This window comes from Gouania willdenowi, chromosome 4 (assembly GCF_900634775.1).
Source record: "Gouania willdenowi chromosome 4, fGouWil2.1, whole genome shotgun sequence".
Taxonomy (NCBI): Eukaryota; Metazoa; Chordata; class Actinopteri; order Blenniiformes; family Gobiesocidae; genus Gouania; species Gouania willdenowi.
Window position 1 is genome coordinate 13,132,939 of NC_041047.1, and position 16,365 is coordinate 13,149,303.

A 16,365-nucleotide genomic window follows, 5' to 3' on the forward strand; every position below is an offset into this window, starting at 1 on the left:
GTAGCTCGTTGTTTACAAATGTCTTCTGGGTGAGGTCCTTTTCATAATGTGGCCAGCGTTAAAAGTTGTAATAAGCCGAGCTCTCAGAACTTCAAGTAGTTTGTTCCCACAATGAGAAGAGAACTGAGCAAGAAAGCTTTGAAATATGCGGAATTCTGTTCGGATGGACACGGAACTTGAAAATCATTCTCACTGTTGAACTTAAAGTTGTAAAAAAATGACGCAAAAAAGGAGATTAATGGCTGAGATTGCTTTGTAAAAACATCTGTTGTGGTTTTTCAATAACAATAACAGCAACAACAATAATAATAATAATAATAAAATATAATTATATGCTCTATATTCCTTGATGTAGTACCTTGGACTGATCTTTGTGCAGGTACTCCTATGTTAGACTTATGTTAGCAACTAGCAGCTCGTGGGCCACATGTGTCCCTCAGCCTAATTTTGTGTGGCCCGCAAAGTAAATGCAGATATTTACTCTAAAACCATCAAAATGACTGACTGATACCCTTTAAATTACTGAATAAAAAGACAAAACAACTCAATTCATAACAACAAAAGCATAAAAATACAACAAAAACACAACAAAAACACCAAGTAACTATAAATATCCTAAAAAATCCCTCTAATGTTTCCTGAATTAATGCTAACATTGGTTATTATCCTAAATGCTAACATAAATATTGATAGCATGGCCCTGGAATCAGACAATCACAATTTTGTGGGGGAAAAAAAAGCGTTTAAACAACAACAACAACAATGATTGACTTTTTAAACAGTAGTGTTATTGTTCAGTTAATTGGTAGTGATAGGCTATGAGTTAATACTTGTTGTTTTGTAAAATTAATTTTTTATGTTCATTAAGATTACAGCTTTTAATGATTATTAGTAATAGGAGGGGCTTGTAACTGTTAAAAGTAACAACCTAAGATGTAACAAATTACATCACAAAAAATCAAATGTGAATAAACTCTGTTATTCTAAACAAGGACCCTGGAATGACATCATGCAAAGGGGCCCCAATAGTATGGAGGTAGATTTGTCGTCTTTATTATTCAATAAAAAACAGAAAGCTTTTCAATCAAAATAAACATTTTCAATGAAAGAAATTAAATTATAATCATATTAATAAATAATCATATTATTATTATTATTATTATTATTATTATTATTATTATTATAATCAACGTATATAAACTCATTAAAGCATGTTAGTGGATTATCGCCCACTAAACTATTATTATTAAGGGATAAATAGCAGATAACGGGTAAGGATATGCTCACTCTACTGGATAAAGTAACATATTAATGCCATTTTATCCAACGATGTGGAATTAGACAAAATAAGTTTGAAATAAATAATTAAATAAAAAAAAAAAAATAGAGTAAAACAAATCAAACACTTTTAAACTGAATTTATTTTTGCTGTAGTAAATTAAATTAATGAATTAGATATTACTTTAGGACATATGATTGTACAGTGAAAAATGCTCTGGTGCGTTCAGGGACACATGACGCGGTGGTAGAAAGAGGCACCGCCCCTTGGGCAGGGCTCGCGCTCGGGCTCGGGCTGCGCGCAGCTGCTGGAGAACTGACCCACTAACACTTTACTGTGTTGTTCCCACTGAAGTCCAGTGAGGGTCGGACTGCACCGACAGGTAAGACACAACACCTATTTTACTCACGTAGTGAATGAAATCATACAGAATACACTGTGAAAACTGTAAGGAAATTAAACATGTAGAGAATAAAACATTTAATTTATCAACCTCTGTCAGTTATAATCAGTGTTGGGTAAGTTACTCTAAACTTGTAATATGATTATATTACTAGTTACTGGGATAAAAATGTAATATATTTGTATTACAATGTAACTGAGTTACACTACTTTGAGTTACTATTATACCACACTGATAGTGTTCAAATAACATCGGTCTAAGTTTCGTTTCTAAAAGCTCTTTTTTGGTCCCCATAAGTTATATTTAACTATAATGATCATCTTTTTTCCCCCTCAAATAATTGCAAACAGTGAGAAAACAAAGCAAATATGCACTTGAATTAAATATGCATGTAATTTGAATTACTTTAATTATAACTAGTAATATATTACCACTTTTCACTTTTGTAATGAGTTACAGTCCTGAGTCACTTCAAAAATAAATATATTACAAAAATATCTAGTTTCTCTCAACACTGGTTATAATATGATAAATAGATGAACTAGATGTAGTGATCAAGGGGAACAAAATGTTAACATTATTTATCAGGCTACTTCTATTGACTTTTTATTGAAGATTCTGAATGTCACATGATTTTCCTTGTGCTTTGTTATTTGTCATGACAAATGAAATGATGAAAAGTTTAATACAAAAGTAAAGAGTGCGGTTTTTTTTTAACAAAGGAGGAAGAGAATATGCGATAGATGTGTTTGCACATTTTATGTGGTTACTTTATACTGCAGTACTTAAAAGCTTTTGAATTAACACAATACGCATTCATCAAAGTTCTCTCAGGTGTCATTGTTAAAGCATTAAAAGAAATTTAAAACCACAAATGAGGTTTTCTTAAGATAATTATAGAGAACTGGAAAAAATAGAACGAAAACAATAGCAGTGAAATACAATCCCATAATGTGCACCTTTTGCTTATGGGAAGCACATGCATGCCCGGGAAGAACAAGTGAAATCTTTTAAACTGCAGTTTTTGTTGGGCATTTAGTAAAACAAGAGCCTGAAGAAGAAGAAATAGATGAAGAAGAGGAAAGTAACACTGGGAAGATAGCAGAAGAGCATGATGGGACCAGACAGAGCCTGTTTACATACAGTACACGAGTAGAAAGCAGTGAAGTAAATGCAGATTCAGGGGAAATGTGTGAGAATGTGATACAGTTTGTTAGGAAGTAGCATTTATGTCCTTAAACAATATTGAAAATGAAACCCATCCATATTTTTCCAACCTGCAGCTAAAAAAACCCTCAACTAACTAAATTATTAATTAAATTGTTCTTGTTTATTTCTTATTTTAAAGCAAACTGGATCACAGAGGCTTAACACTGAAATAAAAGTTCACCCAGTAGGGGTGGTCTGGGACCACAATTCATCCCTAGCATTTTATATCCAGACCAGGCCACTGCATTATCAGAGACACCATGTAGAAGCTGTTATTAAGTCAGTGATGCTCAACATGTGGCTCTTTATGTCTTAATAATAATTATTATTCCAACAGAAAACCTTAAAAGGGGGAAACTTTAGCCCCTTTCTACCTTTTGCAACTTCCCTTCCCCTTTTTCAAAACTTTTTTTAGACTTTAGCTACAGTTTGACAATAAATATCTTTTTTTTTTTTTCTATTTTTTGTCCATTTTTGCAATTTCTTTTTGACACTTTTATCCAATTTTTTTCCTTTCTTTCATTTTTTGGGCCACTTTTCATCTGAATAAGTTAACTTTTGCCATTTGCATGAAATGCTACCCTTTACCATTACATACCACCTGGTTTCTCTTGACTGCTTTTGGCCCATTTTAGTCACTTTTCACTCTTTACTTGCCATATTTTTGCCACTTCTGGATCATTTTTGGCCACCTGTTAACATGACGACCTCAACTCGTTTGTCCAACAAAGAAGAAGAAAAAAACACGTAGCGTAGCGGACTGGACTGGCCTACTTCGGGTCGACGGCCTACCCGGACGATGCCCAGTATGCCAGATGGCCAGTCCACCCCTGCCACCCAGAATCACCCAGGTGTAAATACATGACCTTTAGTTTACTAGCTCTCTAAAAAGTTAATGTTACTCTACTTTATTGTACTTGGAAACAGTGAGTCAATAAAAAAAGCTCTTTCATACCGTGATGACATGCATTCTGGTAATTTCCTAGCCCACTTTCAGTGGGTTGTACTATCAGACAGTGACAGGGTGAGGCTCACAGTTTGGCCCTCTTCACTGTGTTTTACTAAATAAGTTTGTTCTTATGACTCAATGTCTGACATCACCTATGTAACATTATTCCGCCTTTGCTGAAGAGAGGCGACAGTGTGATCAGCTGCTGCCATGTGACGGCAGCGTGTGGGTGAGGTTTGCACCCATCTGCCAGGTTTAGCTCCCATTGGCCTTGACTACTTCAGACACTCATGACGCACTGCAATGCAATGCATAAATATACAAAAAAAGTATTCTTTAGTTGAGACGTTGCTTTGGTCCTCTGAACACATATACACACGTTTTTTTGTAGAGGTTTTAAAGTAAGCAAATTTAGAGACTCAAGCCTGACATATAAACTGGAGTTTCCAGCGAAAACTCATGCAAGCATAGGGAGAACATGCAAACTCTGCTCAGAAAGTATGGAATCAGAACAGTATCATAATGAATGAACTCTTGCAGGGTTTTTCACAAGTGCACATGCTTTGTTTCACAGTTGTATTTCAGATTTACAAATGCACACGATCTGTTTCACAAATATTATTTTGAGGCTCACTTGTGATATAAATCCACAGATAATGCAAATTGCTGAATTTGCATTTACAAACCGCTTTGTTCTGTGAAACCTCTGTGCATTTGTGAGAGAAATCTTGTGAATTTTGAGACTGCCCTGACGACGAGGGTCAACAAACGTCACCATTGGCTGATAAAACTGATTGACAGATTCATCAGCCAATCAGATGTGTTTGCTTTCAGCCAACACTTCAGCCACACTTTTAAACCAATTGTGGAGCTATTTGTGAATCTGAAATACAACTGCAAAACAAATATATATTTGTGAACCAGAGTGTGTGCATTTGTGAAACAGATCGTGTGCATTTGTGAATCTGAAATACAACTGTGAAACAAAGCATGTGCATTTGGGAAAAACCCTGCAAGAGTTCATTCATTATGATACTGTTCTGATTCCATAAGAAAGTACCTATACTGAAAAACAAAAATAGTTGGACCACTTGACTTAAATTGTTTCAAATTTATTTGAGATTAAGGCAATAAATTAGATTAACACAATTGATTTTATTGACATGGGATTAAGGATCTAATTGTTCTCTAATCGATGTTTTGCATTAGTCCAACATAAAGTGTACAGCATTGCAAATTTACTGTCAAAATAACTCAACACAGCCATTTATGTCTAAACTGCTGGCAACAAAAGTGAAAATGTCCAAATTTCACCCATAGAGTGAATATTTTGTATGGCCACCATTATTTCTGGCTAATGAAGTCAAATCTACAGAAGCTGACGAGGGCCAATTCACCATATGACAACAAACAGCAAATTGTGGCCGTCTACAAAATGTTGCACTTCGTTTAATGCGTTAAACTATCTTCAAAGTTGGATTTAATAACAAAGAGATTCTTTCTTTTATAGATCATAAAACTCTTTAAGGACTTTGAAGAGATATTGCCAAAAACATAATTTGTTCAGAAGGAAAAGTTTGGAAGAGTTGGAGCCTTCAGTCCATCTGTGGCTATTGAGGAGCTACGGAAACAGATTAGGGCCAGTTTTGATGGAGACTGTTGTATGTGGTGAATTGGCCCATAGTCTACTTCTGTAGATTTGACTTTAATAGCAAATCTTCAATTTTATCACGATATTGTATTTTGAGGTTATTTTCAAAAATTTGACTTTAATCTCGTCTTTTCGACTTTAATCTCGTCTTTTCGACTTTAATCTCGTCTTTATTCTCGTCTTTTCGACTTTAATCTCGTCTTTATTCTCGTCTTTTCGACTTTAATCTCGTCTTTTCGACTTTATTCTCGTCTTTTCGACTTTAATCTCGTCTTTTCGACTTTATTCTCCTCTTTTCGACTTTAATCTCGTCTTTTCGACTTTATTCTCAACATATTTAAACTTTATTCTCGAAATTACTACTTTATTCTTGAAATTACTATTTTAATCTCAACATTTTTACTTTATTCTCGACAATTCGACTTTATTCATTATTTGCCCAAAATTTTTTTTCCATCAAAATTTGCCCTAATCCCCTTCCATACTGTATCTAATCTTTTTCAATTAAATCCATTGAGTTCCGGTGTCAGGTACTGAATTTACCGCCGTACTGAGATTATAACCCTAACCCTAACCTAATCCAATAAGCAAATAAAACAAAACAAAAATGATTTTTTTTTTTTTTAGCAAAAATTCATTTACCGGTAGTCCCCAGGAAAAGCGGGCATTTCTATCAATTTGTAAAGTATCCCTGGACAACACTTGAAAAAAGGAGATGTCTGGGTAAATTCGAACTTATTTATTGCACTTTGACCTGTCACGTAGTGTTGTGTTCAAGACCACACTATCCGAGACCAAGACTTGCCCGAGACCAGAATGCACCAAGACCAAGACTTCTGGGAGCCGAGACTGAGACCAAGACCAAGACCATAAACATTTTTTTTTAAATTTAAAAAAATATAAAAATAATTAAAATTATGACAAGGTTCGAGAGTTAAATAACATTTTAGTTTCTTTTAAATACATTTGATGGACAAAAAAGGTGCCTGCAAAATATTAACTAAAACATTAAAACTCTTACTGCTGCTGATAAATTCATAATTGTTCTACATATTTGAAAAAAATATTTTTATGTCAGCTGAATGTACAGCAAGTGTTTAAAAGTAATTCTGCCAAGAAATAAAATGGCTGGTCACCTACACACCACAGAGTGTTTCCTCTTTTCTGTGCTTTTACAAAGGTATTCTTTGTAGTTCGTGAAAACCAAATTTCACAACGAACAGGTTAGCGGACATGTTTAGTTCCCGCTTTTCCTTCCTGCTCGTGTGTGTGAGTGTGTCACACACGTCACTCAGTCACATTAAGGAAGGTTGCGGCCATTATACGGGGTGGATTAAAGAATGAATAAAAGATTGTTTTATCCCGTTCTTCTCCTTGTTATTATCACATAGTCGAGTTGTAGTAGTCGAGACTACGACCGGTCTCGACTACTACAACACTACTGTCACGACAGTAAATTTCCTCACTGCAGGATCAATAAAGCTACTCTACTCTACTCTACTCTACTCTCCTCTCCTCTCCTCTACTCTACTCTACTCTACTCTACTCTACTCTACTCTACTCTACTCTTATGGCCATTCCTCATACAACCAGTACAAGAGAGTGATTCAACACACCTGAGACCATTTTACACTAACGAGTCACATGAGACAAGGGATGGAAAATGGCTTAATTGGATGTTTTCACTTTGAAGTTCAGACATTTTTTTTGACTGTGTTGAGTTATTTTTGCAATAACGGTACATTTAAGCTCTAATACAAGCTGTACACTGACTATTTACATTGTACATTGTTATTTCTCCATTCTTGTCCAAGGAAAATATATAATTCAATATTTGCAGAAATGTGTGTGGTAAACTCACTATGTAAGTCTCCACCCTGGGGCTTGAATCCCGGGGTGGATTGATGCAGTGTGTTATGATGCAGATGTGGTTCTGGTGTAAGATTTTAAGGCAAGGCACATGTATTTGTACGGCACATTGCATACAAAAGACAATTTAATGTGCTTTACATGATCAAAAAGTGCAACAGAAAACATTCAACAGTCAAAATATCAATAAGAACATTAAAATCAGCAGTAAAAACATTAAATCAACAATAAAACAATTAAAAATGTCCCTCTCACTCATATGCAGTAGAGACAAAGAGTGCCTTTAATGGAGGCTAAAGTTTTACTTGGATTTAAAAATGTTCACAATAGATGCTAACTTCAGCTCTGCTGTCATTTTGTTCTACTTCTTTGCAGCATAACATCTAAAAGCAGCATCACCATGTTTGCTGTGAACTCTGGTCTTTTTTTTTTTTTTTTTAAACACAAAATATTGTTATTAGATGTTTAAAAAAATTCTGCATTGTCACCTAAAATGAAAAGCATCAGTTGAGGCTCACTGATGTAAGGCAGGGTGTAAATTGCTAAATATTTCCTTTTATTACAAAATAGGAAACGATTGCAATTGCTGATGCACTGGTTTCATAAATACCAGAATCACAACACTTCTTGTTTCGACAAGGATCACTTATTCATGAAGACATTGCATTGATCAAATGTTATTTAAGTTGAATGTGTCCCCAGTTCCTCACAGAGCTAACGCAGAAAAGAAAAACTAGACATTTACACAAATCAGACTTAGCAATTAGCCAAAGCAGAGATAGAAAATGCAAAAGTTACTCAGGTTTTTCAAGGTCTTTAGTTTGAAATGAACTTAACAAAATTGTTTTGTTGTATTCATGTTAGTGTTCTTGTTCTTACAGTCTTACAAAGCATATGTGTTTTTTTCTACTGAGCTGCATTCTGGAACATTTTGGTTTATTTCACCTTTATTATTTTTGTTGTGTAAAAAACAATGAACAAAAATGAAAGATGAAAATAAATAATACATTTTATTAAAAAGGGGCCTCAAATTAGTATTTGTCAAGTGGCCCTAAAACAGCTAGAAATGGCCCTTTAAACACGTTAGCTTGCGTGCTTCCTTATTCAACTTAATCTAATTTTTAATCGCGATAAATCACTGAAAATTCAAAATATGCCTTCATTTAGGGTGGAGCTCCTGGAGAAGTTAAGGCGCGCCCACAGATTATTATTATAATACAATAAAATGTCCAAAGAACAATATATGCGACGCTAACTATGTGCTCAATACTCACTATTCCGCTCTATTCACAATTCTCTCAAACTCAGTGAACAGGGGCTAGTTTTTATAGAAGGTGATTGTAATAGCAGGGTTTCAACCCATAGAGGGCAGTCACTCTCACATTTTTACAACAAAATATGGCAAATTGAAATACTTTGACTAAAATAGGAAGAGTTGGACAAAAATCAAACAACAAACACTCCATCATGCACAAATACTTTTTTCCATCAGAAAGGTTTTGGGGTTTAGTCACTTTTTGAATATATTTATATTCATTAAGTAAAGAACAAGTTGTTCTATTTAGTAAATAATGCTTTAGTGTCTCCCTGAAGTCTAGTCTTCTCAGGTAAACAAATATATATATTTATTCCTTTAAATAGAAAGCAGCTGTGCATTGAGGAATTAACATTAGTTTTCTTTAGTGTGTTGCTTGATGGGGCAGAAAATGTGGACAAATTCAACTCATTAAAATGTGTGTACATATCTAAAGACTAAATGGATTGACTGATATTTATTGATATTATTAAAAAGATCTTAAAAAGACATTTCTAAAAGTTAACGTGCAAGCAGTAAACCGCTAAAAAAAAAAAAAAGGCTATTGTGAAACCTTGTTTATATTGAAACGGCTAAGGAAGTGGTTTCTTTGTCGATGCTATTTTTCCCCATCATCAGTGAGTCTCACATCATTATAGCAATCTTTCAGAGTTCACCAAGTTTTTAAAATGTATTGTGTTTTATGAATAACATTTTTTGTTAAAATGTAACAGATTTGTTTCATCTACCCTGATCAGGAGGATCAGTATTTCAAGGAAACATGGCTCCAGACAGTGTGTGGAGGATACAGCAATAAACACAAGTTTATGAAAAACAGAAGGACACAAATGAACCGTCATTAGGTTGGTGCATGTTCATATAGATAAGATTAATGTATTGTCACTTATGTTTGGATACATATATGAAATTAGTTCTCTGCGTGAACTCATCGCAGACGAGCAGTAGTGTAAAGCAGCGATTCTCAACTGGTGGGTCGCGGGCAGCTGGTCAAAAATAAATAAATAAATAGCCTACTTAATGTCTCATGTTGGACTTCCGACAGCCATGGTGTGAAATGCATGTTGCACAGGAATTTACATAGATTTATGTTTTTAAAAAGATTTAATGTGTGTTTTTAACAGCTATTTTTGAAAAACTAAATTTGGTTGGTTGAATTCTCAAAAAAAAAAAAAAGTGGGTCACGATTTAATGACTGTGGCACAATTTGGGGCCCAGGGTGAGACCAGTTGAGAACCCCTGGTGTGAAGGCTCTGTTCATGGGCCCACAGTGGTAGAGATCAGAACAGGATTTGAACTTGTGACCCTCTGTTACTATTCTGTTCCTTAAACCTTTATCCCACCGCTTCCTCAATTAACAAATGTCCCTGGGTGAGTTTTAACCCCTGAATGACAGAACCACAAGATACAACGTTTAATATGGGATTTATTAGGTGAATGATTGATAGGAAGTGGTTCTAACTGCCAGCTTTCAACACCCGCTGGTAATTCATATAGTTTAGACAGAAAAAAAGTCTTCCTTTGCCTTTGATATATTTGCTTATTTAATCTAGTTACAATACCTGATTTTTAAGATTTATAGGTTGAGCACACTTGGAAACTGTTTTACCTCTCCCAAAGAAAGCACAACACCTGCGTAATCACCCTGGCAGCTTAAATTAATCTTCCTGTCTCGCCTTTGTCAGGCTTAGGTAACCAGAAAATACAAATGAGTGCTTGGAAGGTATAATGTCAGAAATAAGTCATTGCTTCTTCAATAGGGATTTTAACACCCATGACACTCAAGTTTGAGCTGACGTGGTTCAATCATTCATATTGAATTTGTACTTTATCCGGTACAGGTTTGGGGGAGCAGGAGCTTATCCCAGCTGACATCAGGGACGACGTGGGGAACCCCCTGGACTGGACACCAGTCTATCACAGAGATGAGGTGATGATTCTGTTCTCCTCAAACTAAACTAGTTTTTTTTTTTTTACCAGAGGATTGTAACATTAAAGCTGATATTTGAGTTTCTGAGAAATCTTATGTTTATGTGTGATTCTTTTGAAATGCAAAAAAATACCTAATGAGTCTTTTACTATGGTCTACTGCCGGGGGTCATTCATGTATATTAATGTATATATGTCCCGCTTTTGTCCTATTGACCCCAATACAAATGGAAACGAGCGCCGTGATCGCCCAGCCAATAGGCTTCGACTTCCTGTAGCGGACTCTGTCAATCAAAGTGAATGCGGAACTGTGCACGGAAACAAGGCCGTGCGTCATAAGAGTAAACAGGTAAATAGGATTTTGGCTCTTACCTCAGAAATGTCCACCACCAAAAGACCATAGACCTATATCAATGTGACCCGATGCGACCTTGTCATGTTGCAGAAAAGTAGAGGCGTGGAAGAAGCAGGGGAAGAAGTGGAGCAGTTTAGGGCGGGACATCAAGACGGTTCTCAGAAACTCAGGATATCAGCTTTAATAAACTGTTGTTCATCTTAGGCTACGTTCACACTGCAGGTACATGCGACCTGTATCTGATCTGTTAAAGACAGTCTGAACAGCACAATTCAGATTTTTTCAAATCTGACTCAGGTTACTTTCATTTGGTAAATGGTGAATGGACTTGATTTATATAGCGCTTTATCACCACACTGAAGCAGTCTCAAAGCGCTTTACATATCAGCTCATTCACCCAATCACTCTCACATTCACACACCAGTGGGACAGGACTGCCATGCAAGGCGCTAGTCGACCACTTGGAGCAACTTAGAGTTCAGTGTCTTGCCCAAGGACACTTCGACACATAGTCAGGTACTGGGATCGAACCCCCAACCTCTCGATCAGAAGACGACCCACTACCACCTGAGCCACGGTCGCCCATTTAGTACTAAATGTGATACGTATCTGATTTTTTGAAATGCATCGGCAGTCTGGACGGCCGAGGCGCTTTCTATCTGACTCCTACGTCATCACCATTCGAAAACGTCATAATTCCAAGTCCCAGGAGAAGCAACATGGAAAAAGAGCGATAAACCTGGCTCTCTTCATTTACAGTCTGCTTAAAGTTGTGAAGTGCTGACTTCTGTTGGAAATAATTTTTTTCAGCGTTACACTGGACGCCTCCATATTTACTTCTGTAAACCCTGTACGTACTTGAGGGGTCATGTGTCATCTTAGGACATCGTCTGTGCATGCGGGTCACTTCAGGGTCGTATTCCATTCATACTCCAAACTGACTGAAAACGCATTTAATATGTAATATGAACGATCGCATGAAATCTGATTTTTTGAAAAAATGTGAATTGTGCATTAAGACCTGCAGTGTGAACGTAGTGCTAGTGTTTTTTTTCTGCAGAAATTCCCTTTAAATTCTGCTTGATTGTAAAATGTGCATTTGTCTACTAGCTGCAGATTTTCAACAATGAGACACATTCGAGTGACAACTTTACTGATGGCAGGAGCTCTTGGTGTGTTGTTGCTCCATCTCTGCAAAGATTTTAAAAATATACAAACTATTAGTTCCCATGTTCAGATTAGAGAAGACATCCATCAAAAAAGGAAACCAACCACAAATGACTCTTACGTGTTTTCCTGGCCAAAATGTCAAAGAAACATGTCGGCTTCCAACGTCTCAGACTTCAACAGCCTGCCTAATACGATAAAAGATTTCCTCTACTATAGACACTGTCGCCACTTCCCCATGTTACTGGACTTTCCTGATAAATGTGGAGGGGCTGAGAGATCTGGGGATGTTTTCCTTCTTCTGGTCATCAAGAGCTCACCTTGGAACTATGAACGGCGAGAGGTGCTACGAAAAACCTGGGCTAAAGAAAGATTACACAACGGAGTATGGATTCGTAGGGTCTTTATTGCAGGAACATCTGGTTCTGGTTTTGAGACGCAAAGAATGAACAAACTGCTTGCGCTGGAGCATCATGAGCACAAAGACATCCTCCAATGGGACTTTGATGACTCGTTTTTCAACTTGACTTTGAAACAGATACTTTTCTTGGAATGGGCAGAAAGAAACTGTCCAAATGCTCACTTCCACCTCAACGGGGACGATGATGTGTTTGCCAACACGGACAACATGGTTGAGTTTCTCCAAGGCGTCCCCAACAATGATGGAAGCAAACATTTGTTTACTGGCCACCTGATCTACAATGTGGGTCCCATTCGTTCTCCAAAAAGCAAATACTTCGTACCGATTCAGGTGCAGGAGTCAAACAAATACCCTCCCTACTGTGGGGGGGGAGGCTTTCTTCTGTCTGGCTACACGGCTTCAGTTATATATAATATGTCTAAGTTGATCCCTATTCTTCCTATTGATGATGTTTACATGGGGATGTGTCTGGCCAAAGCAGGGCTTCAACCTGTTTCTCATATGGGTGTAAAGACAGCAGGGATGCACATTCCTTCCAAGTCAATCGATGAGTACGATCCTTGCTATTACAAGGAGATTTTACTGGTACACAGATTCCTTCCAGCCGAGATGTATCTTATGTGGAGCAGAATTCACGATCCACATCTAATCTGCGTTCCCACCAAGAGAAAGCTGTTGTAGCAGCAAACTGCAGGTTTTTCCAAACAGTGTTAATTGTGTCGACTAAAATTTTCCATCATAGTTTTTGTCAACCATATTTTTTTAAGTGACAGTAACTTGACTATGATGGATTTTAATAAAAAATACACGTGAATGGAAACTAAATCTAATTATATTAGCTCTAGTTTTCACATGGGACGAAATCCAATCAGAACTAAGTTTTTTTTTTTGGAAGGTATTAAATCAAAACTACTTTTGTTATGTGGAAGGTGAGACAAGCCTTAATACCATCTTTCATCAGGTTGATAAATAGTAATTAAAGCTTCAGAAAAAAAGCATAAACTCTTACACTTTATATTTTAGTCGGTTATGTCTGCAACAGACTTTGTCGACTAAAACAAGACTCACTGAAATGACTTAAACTAAGTTGCATTATAGTCAAAAGACTATGACTAAAACTCAAATTTGTTGTCAAAATGAACACTGTTTCCAAACCAGCAGGCTGCACAACTGAAGAGTGAAGGGCACTTTTATCACAGTCTAGTACAGTTGGAACCATTTTTACGTCGGTGTACTTGCTTTTTCATTACTAATCTAATGAAATGTTAAGGCAGCTATAATGTGTGGGTTGAATAAAACCAGACGATGCACTCAAAACCATCAAAGCTTTCAGACCTGAATTGGTCTCTGATTACAGGTATCATGCATGTATTTACCGATTAAAGGGGTCAAGCTGTGTACTGCACATATTTTATGCAAAATATTTTAAAATAAGGGCAGTGCATGCAATCTCTTTAATCAACGCTCCTTGTGATTGGATGTCTACTTTGTTAAATGACACAGTAGGCTCATAGTGAGCTCCATAACAGGAGAAGCGCTTTCTATGAAGGGCTTAATTAATGTATCCAAAATGGAATTTTCCTTTCATCCGTCCTCATTATAAGTCCACCCACTTCGATCAGGGTTTTGGGGCAAGGTTTGTCACTGACACTTAGTGGCTTCATGTTGGTGGATCTCAGCACTAGCAGATAACACTGGAAACTGGATCAGATCTTTGTGTATTTAATCTACCCCACAACTTGAAAAAAATGAAATAGAAATCGAAGGCTTTTCTTTTTTGCCCCAATCAGAACTCTTCTAACCTCATCATTTCTTTGTCCCTACCCTGCTGTATTTTATTTTATGACCGCTAGGGGTCAGACAGAGAAAAAGACCCATTCAATCTCACTCTTAAAATACTCTGTCGTTTAATGTGTGTTTTTCTGATGTGATTTATGTTCTTTTTTATCTTTTTTTTAAATCTTTTTTAGGTTTTTTCAGCTTTTGCAAACATCTGATAACGAGTACTTTTATGGAAAGGTGCTGAAATGTTGGGTTTTTCTTTTTGTTTGTTTTCCATTCAGCCTAAGTGCATAAAATGATTTTTTCATCAATTTTATTTGTAAAAAAACAAAAAAGAAAAAAATGTTTCTTTTAGACTGGGGTAAGTAAAGGATTGTGCATCTGTACATAACAGCAAGTGTTTTTTATGTAATAATATAATATAGGGTTGTCTTAGGTTTATTCTATTTTATTTATTTAAACAGTATGGTCCCATTGAGAAAAAAAAACCTCTCTTTCAAAGGAGTCCTGGGCTAAAATGGCTTCAACGGACAGTACAAACACTTGGTCAAATATACAATGAAAAGCTTATCAATGAAGTAGGGACATTTAGGTGAGTCTTTTTATTGTGTTGTTGATTTGACTGAAAAAATTTGAGTGTGTTCAGATCCCTAAGTTTTCAGGAAAGTCTTCAGTCGCTCAGGTCTTAGTAAACCAATTGTATTCAGAAATATGAAGAAATCCCACTTCTAACTACTCGCTGATGGAGTTTTTCTCGGCTGTTGTAAAGTAACACTTAAATTGAATCACTGAAGGGAGAATGACAGTGTGCTATGCACAGCACTGAAAACATACTTGATCTGGAAAAAGAAATATGTTGCAATGTTTGTAATGTTGTGTGACACTCCATTAAAAACATATTACTGTGTGCATTGGCTTTTTTACATTTTTTTCACCAGTTTTAATATTTCATTCAAAGAAGCCATCCCCTACTGTAATTTACTCCTCTATTGATTCTTTGCCACCTGAAGTCAGATAAGGATTTCTCCTTATTCCTGAACTTCCAACATTTTGACTACATGGTGAAACAGGAAATGCAGGAGATCATTTACAGGCTCTGTTGGGCCTCTAAAAAAGTGCTTTGAGATAAGATTTGCTTAAATGATGGATTTGATTGAATCTGTGGTGTTTTAAAGACTTGTGTTGGCTTCCTTACTTAGTCTAACTGTCTAGTGAACTAATTACATCTCTATGTCCAAAGAGCTTGGACATGCAGTTGTTATCTTTCTTACTCAGGCTTACACATGACTTAAACCCCCACCTGTGACAGGTCTTGGGTTTAATACATGACTGCGAACACAGAATTCAAACTCTGTATGTAATACACATACAGGTGATAACACTGTAAATAGCTACATGCATTCTAACACCTGTGAGTCATTTTTTACACATGAGCTCAAATGAAAGAAAACTGAGGAAATCATCAGCTGTTCAGAACTTAAACTCTTCCTACAGTGAATGTGTTTTTTTTAGAACTCCAAAGGCTATACGATTGAAATGATGTCAAGTCCTAATAACACCTTATGATGCTTTAGAATATTGATTTACACTGAGCATCTGGTTCTTCAGAAACTTGTCTTTTAAATGTATGCATGCTGGTATTGGTGCCGTTGCCAGCCTAATATATCGTACACGTACTCGTTAATGTCCTCTGATACCCTAAACCGATACCCATTGCATTTTCTGTTGCATATTTTGGGATTGGCCTCCTGTGGAAGCTGATCAAAAAGAGCAGGGTTAGCAAATCTATGGGAGAGGACAGCATGGCACCATGTGCTACAATACGGGATTATGAAATGGATTTTCCTCCAGGTCAGATCTCAGACACAGTGCTAGTGTTTACCTGCATCAGTAGGTTTTTAAACAACTGTGTTTTTACCACTCACTGCTCATAATGTGTGTGTGGCTTAGCTGTGTCAGCCTGCACTATTTCAGCAAAGCCTCTCCTTTCACCTGACGTTCACACTTTCAAAGTGACATTTGTTGAAAGATTTCATTAA

General features: G+C 36.4%; 1 protein-coding gene across 5 annotated transcripts; it reads left to right on the forward strand.

Moving 5' to 3' along the window:
• Nucleotides 1–1,548: 1,548 nt before the first annotated feature.
• LOC114462494 (N-acetyllactosaminide beta-1,3-N-acetylglucosaminyltransferase 3-like) lies at nucleotides 1,549–15,235 on the forward strand. 5 transcript variants are annotated; one of them, XM_028445379.1, is made up of 5 exons: nucleotides 1,549–1,661; nucleotides 9,413–9,517; nucleotides 10,514–10,950; nucleotides 11,047–11,178; nucleotides 12,067–15,235. In XM_028445379.1, the coding sequence occupies exon 5, from the start codon at nucleotides 12,083–12,085 to the stop codon at nucleotides 13,223–13,225; it is 1,143 nt and encodes a 380-aa protein (XP_028301180.1). In that variant the 5' UTR covers nucleotides 1,549–1,661; nucleotides 9,413–9,517; nucleotides 10,514–10,950; nucleotides 11,047–11,178; nucleotides 12,067–12,082; the 3' UTR covers nucleotides 13,226–15,235. The 5 variants fall into 5 exon arrangements, with proteins under 5 accessions (XP_028301180.1, XP_028301181.1, XP_028301178.1 ...); XM_028445380.1 differs by lacking the exon at nucleotides 11,047–11,178; XM_028445377.1 differs by lacking the exon at nucleotides 11,047–11,178 and having other exon boundaries at nucleotides 10,514–10,602.
• The last annotated feature ends 1,130 nt before the right edge of the window (nucleotides 15,236–16,365 follow it).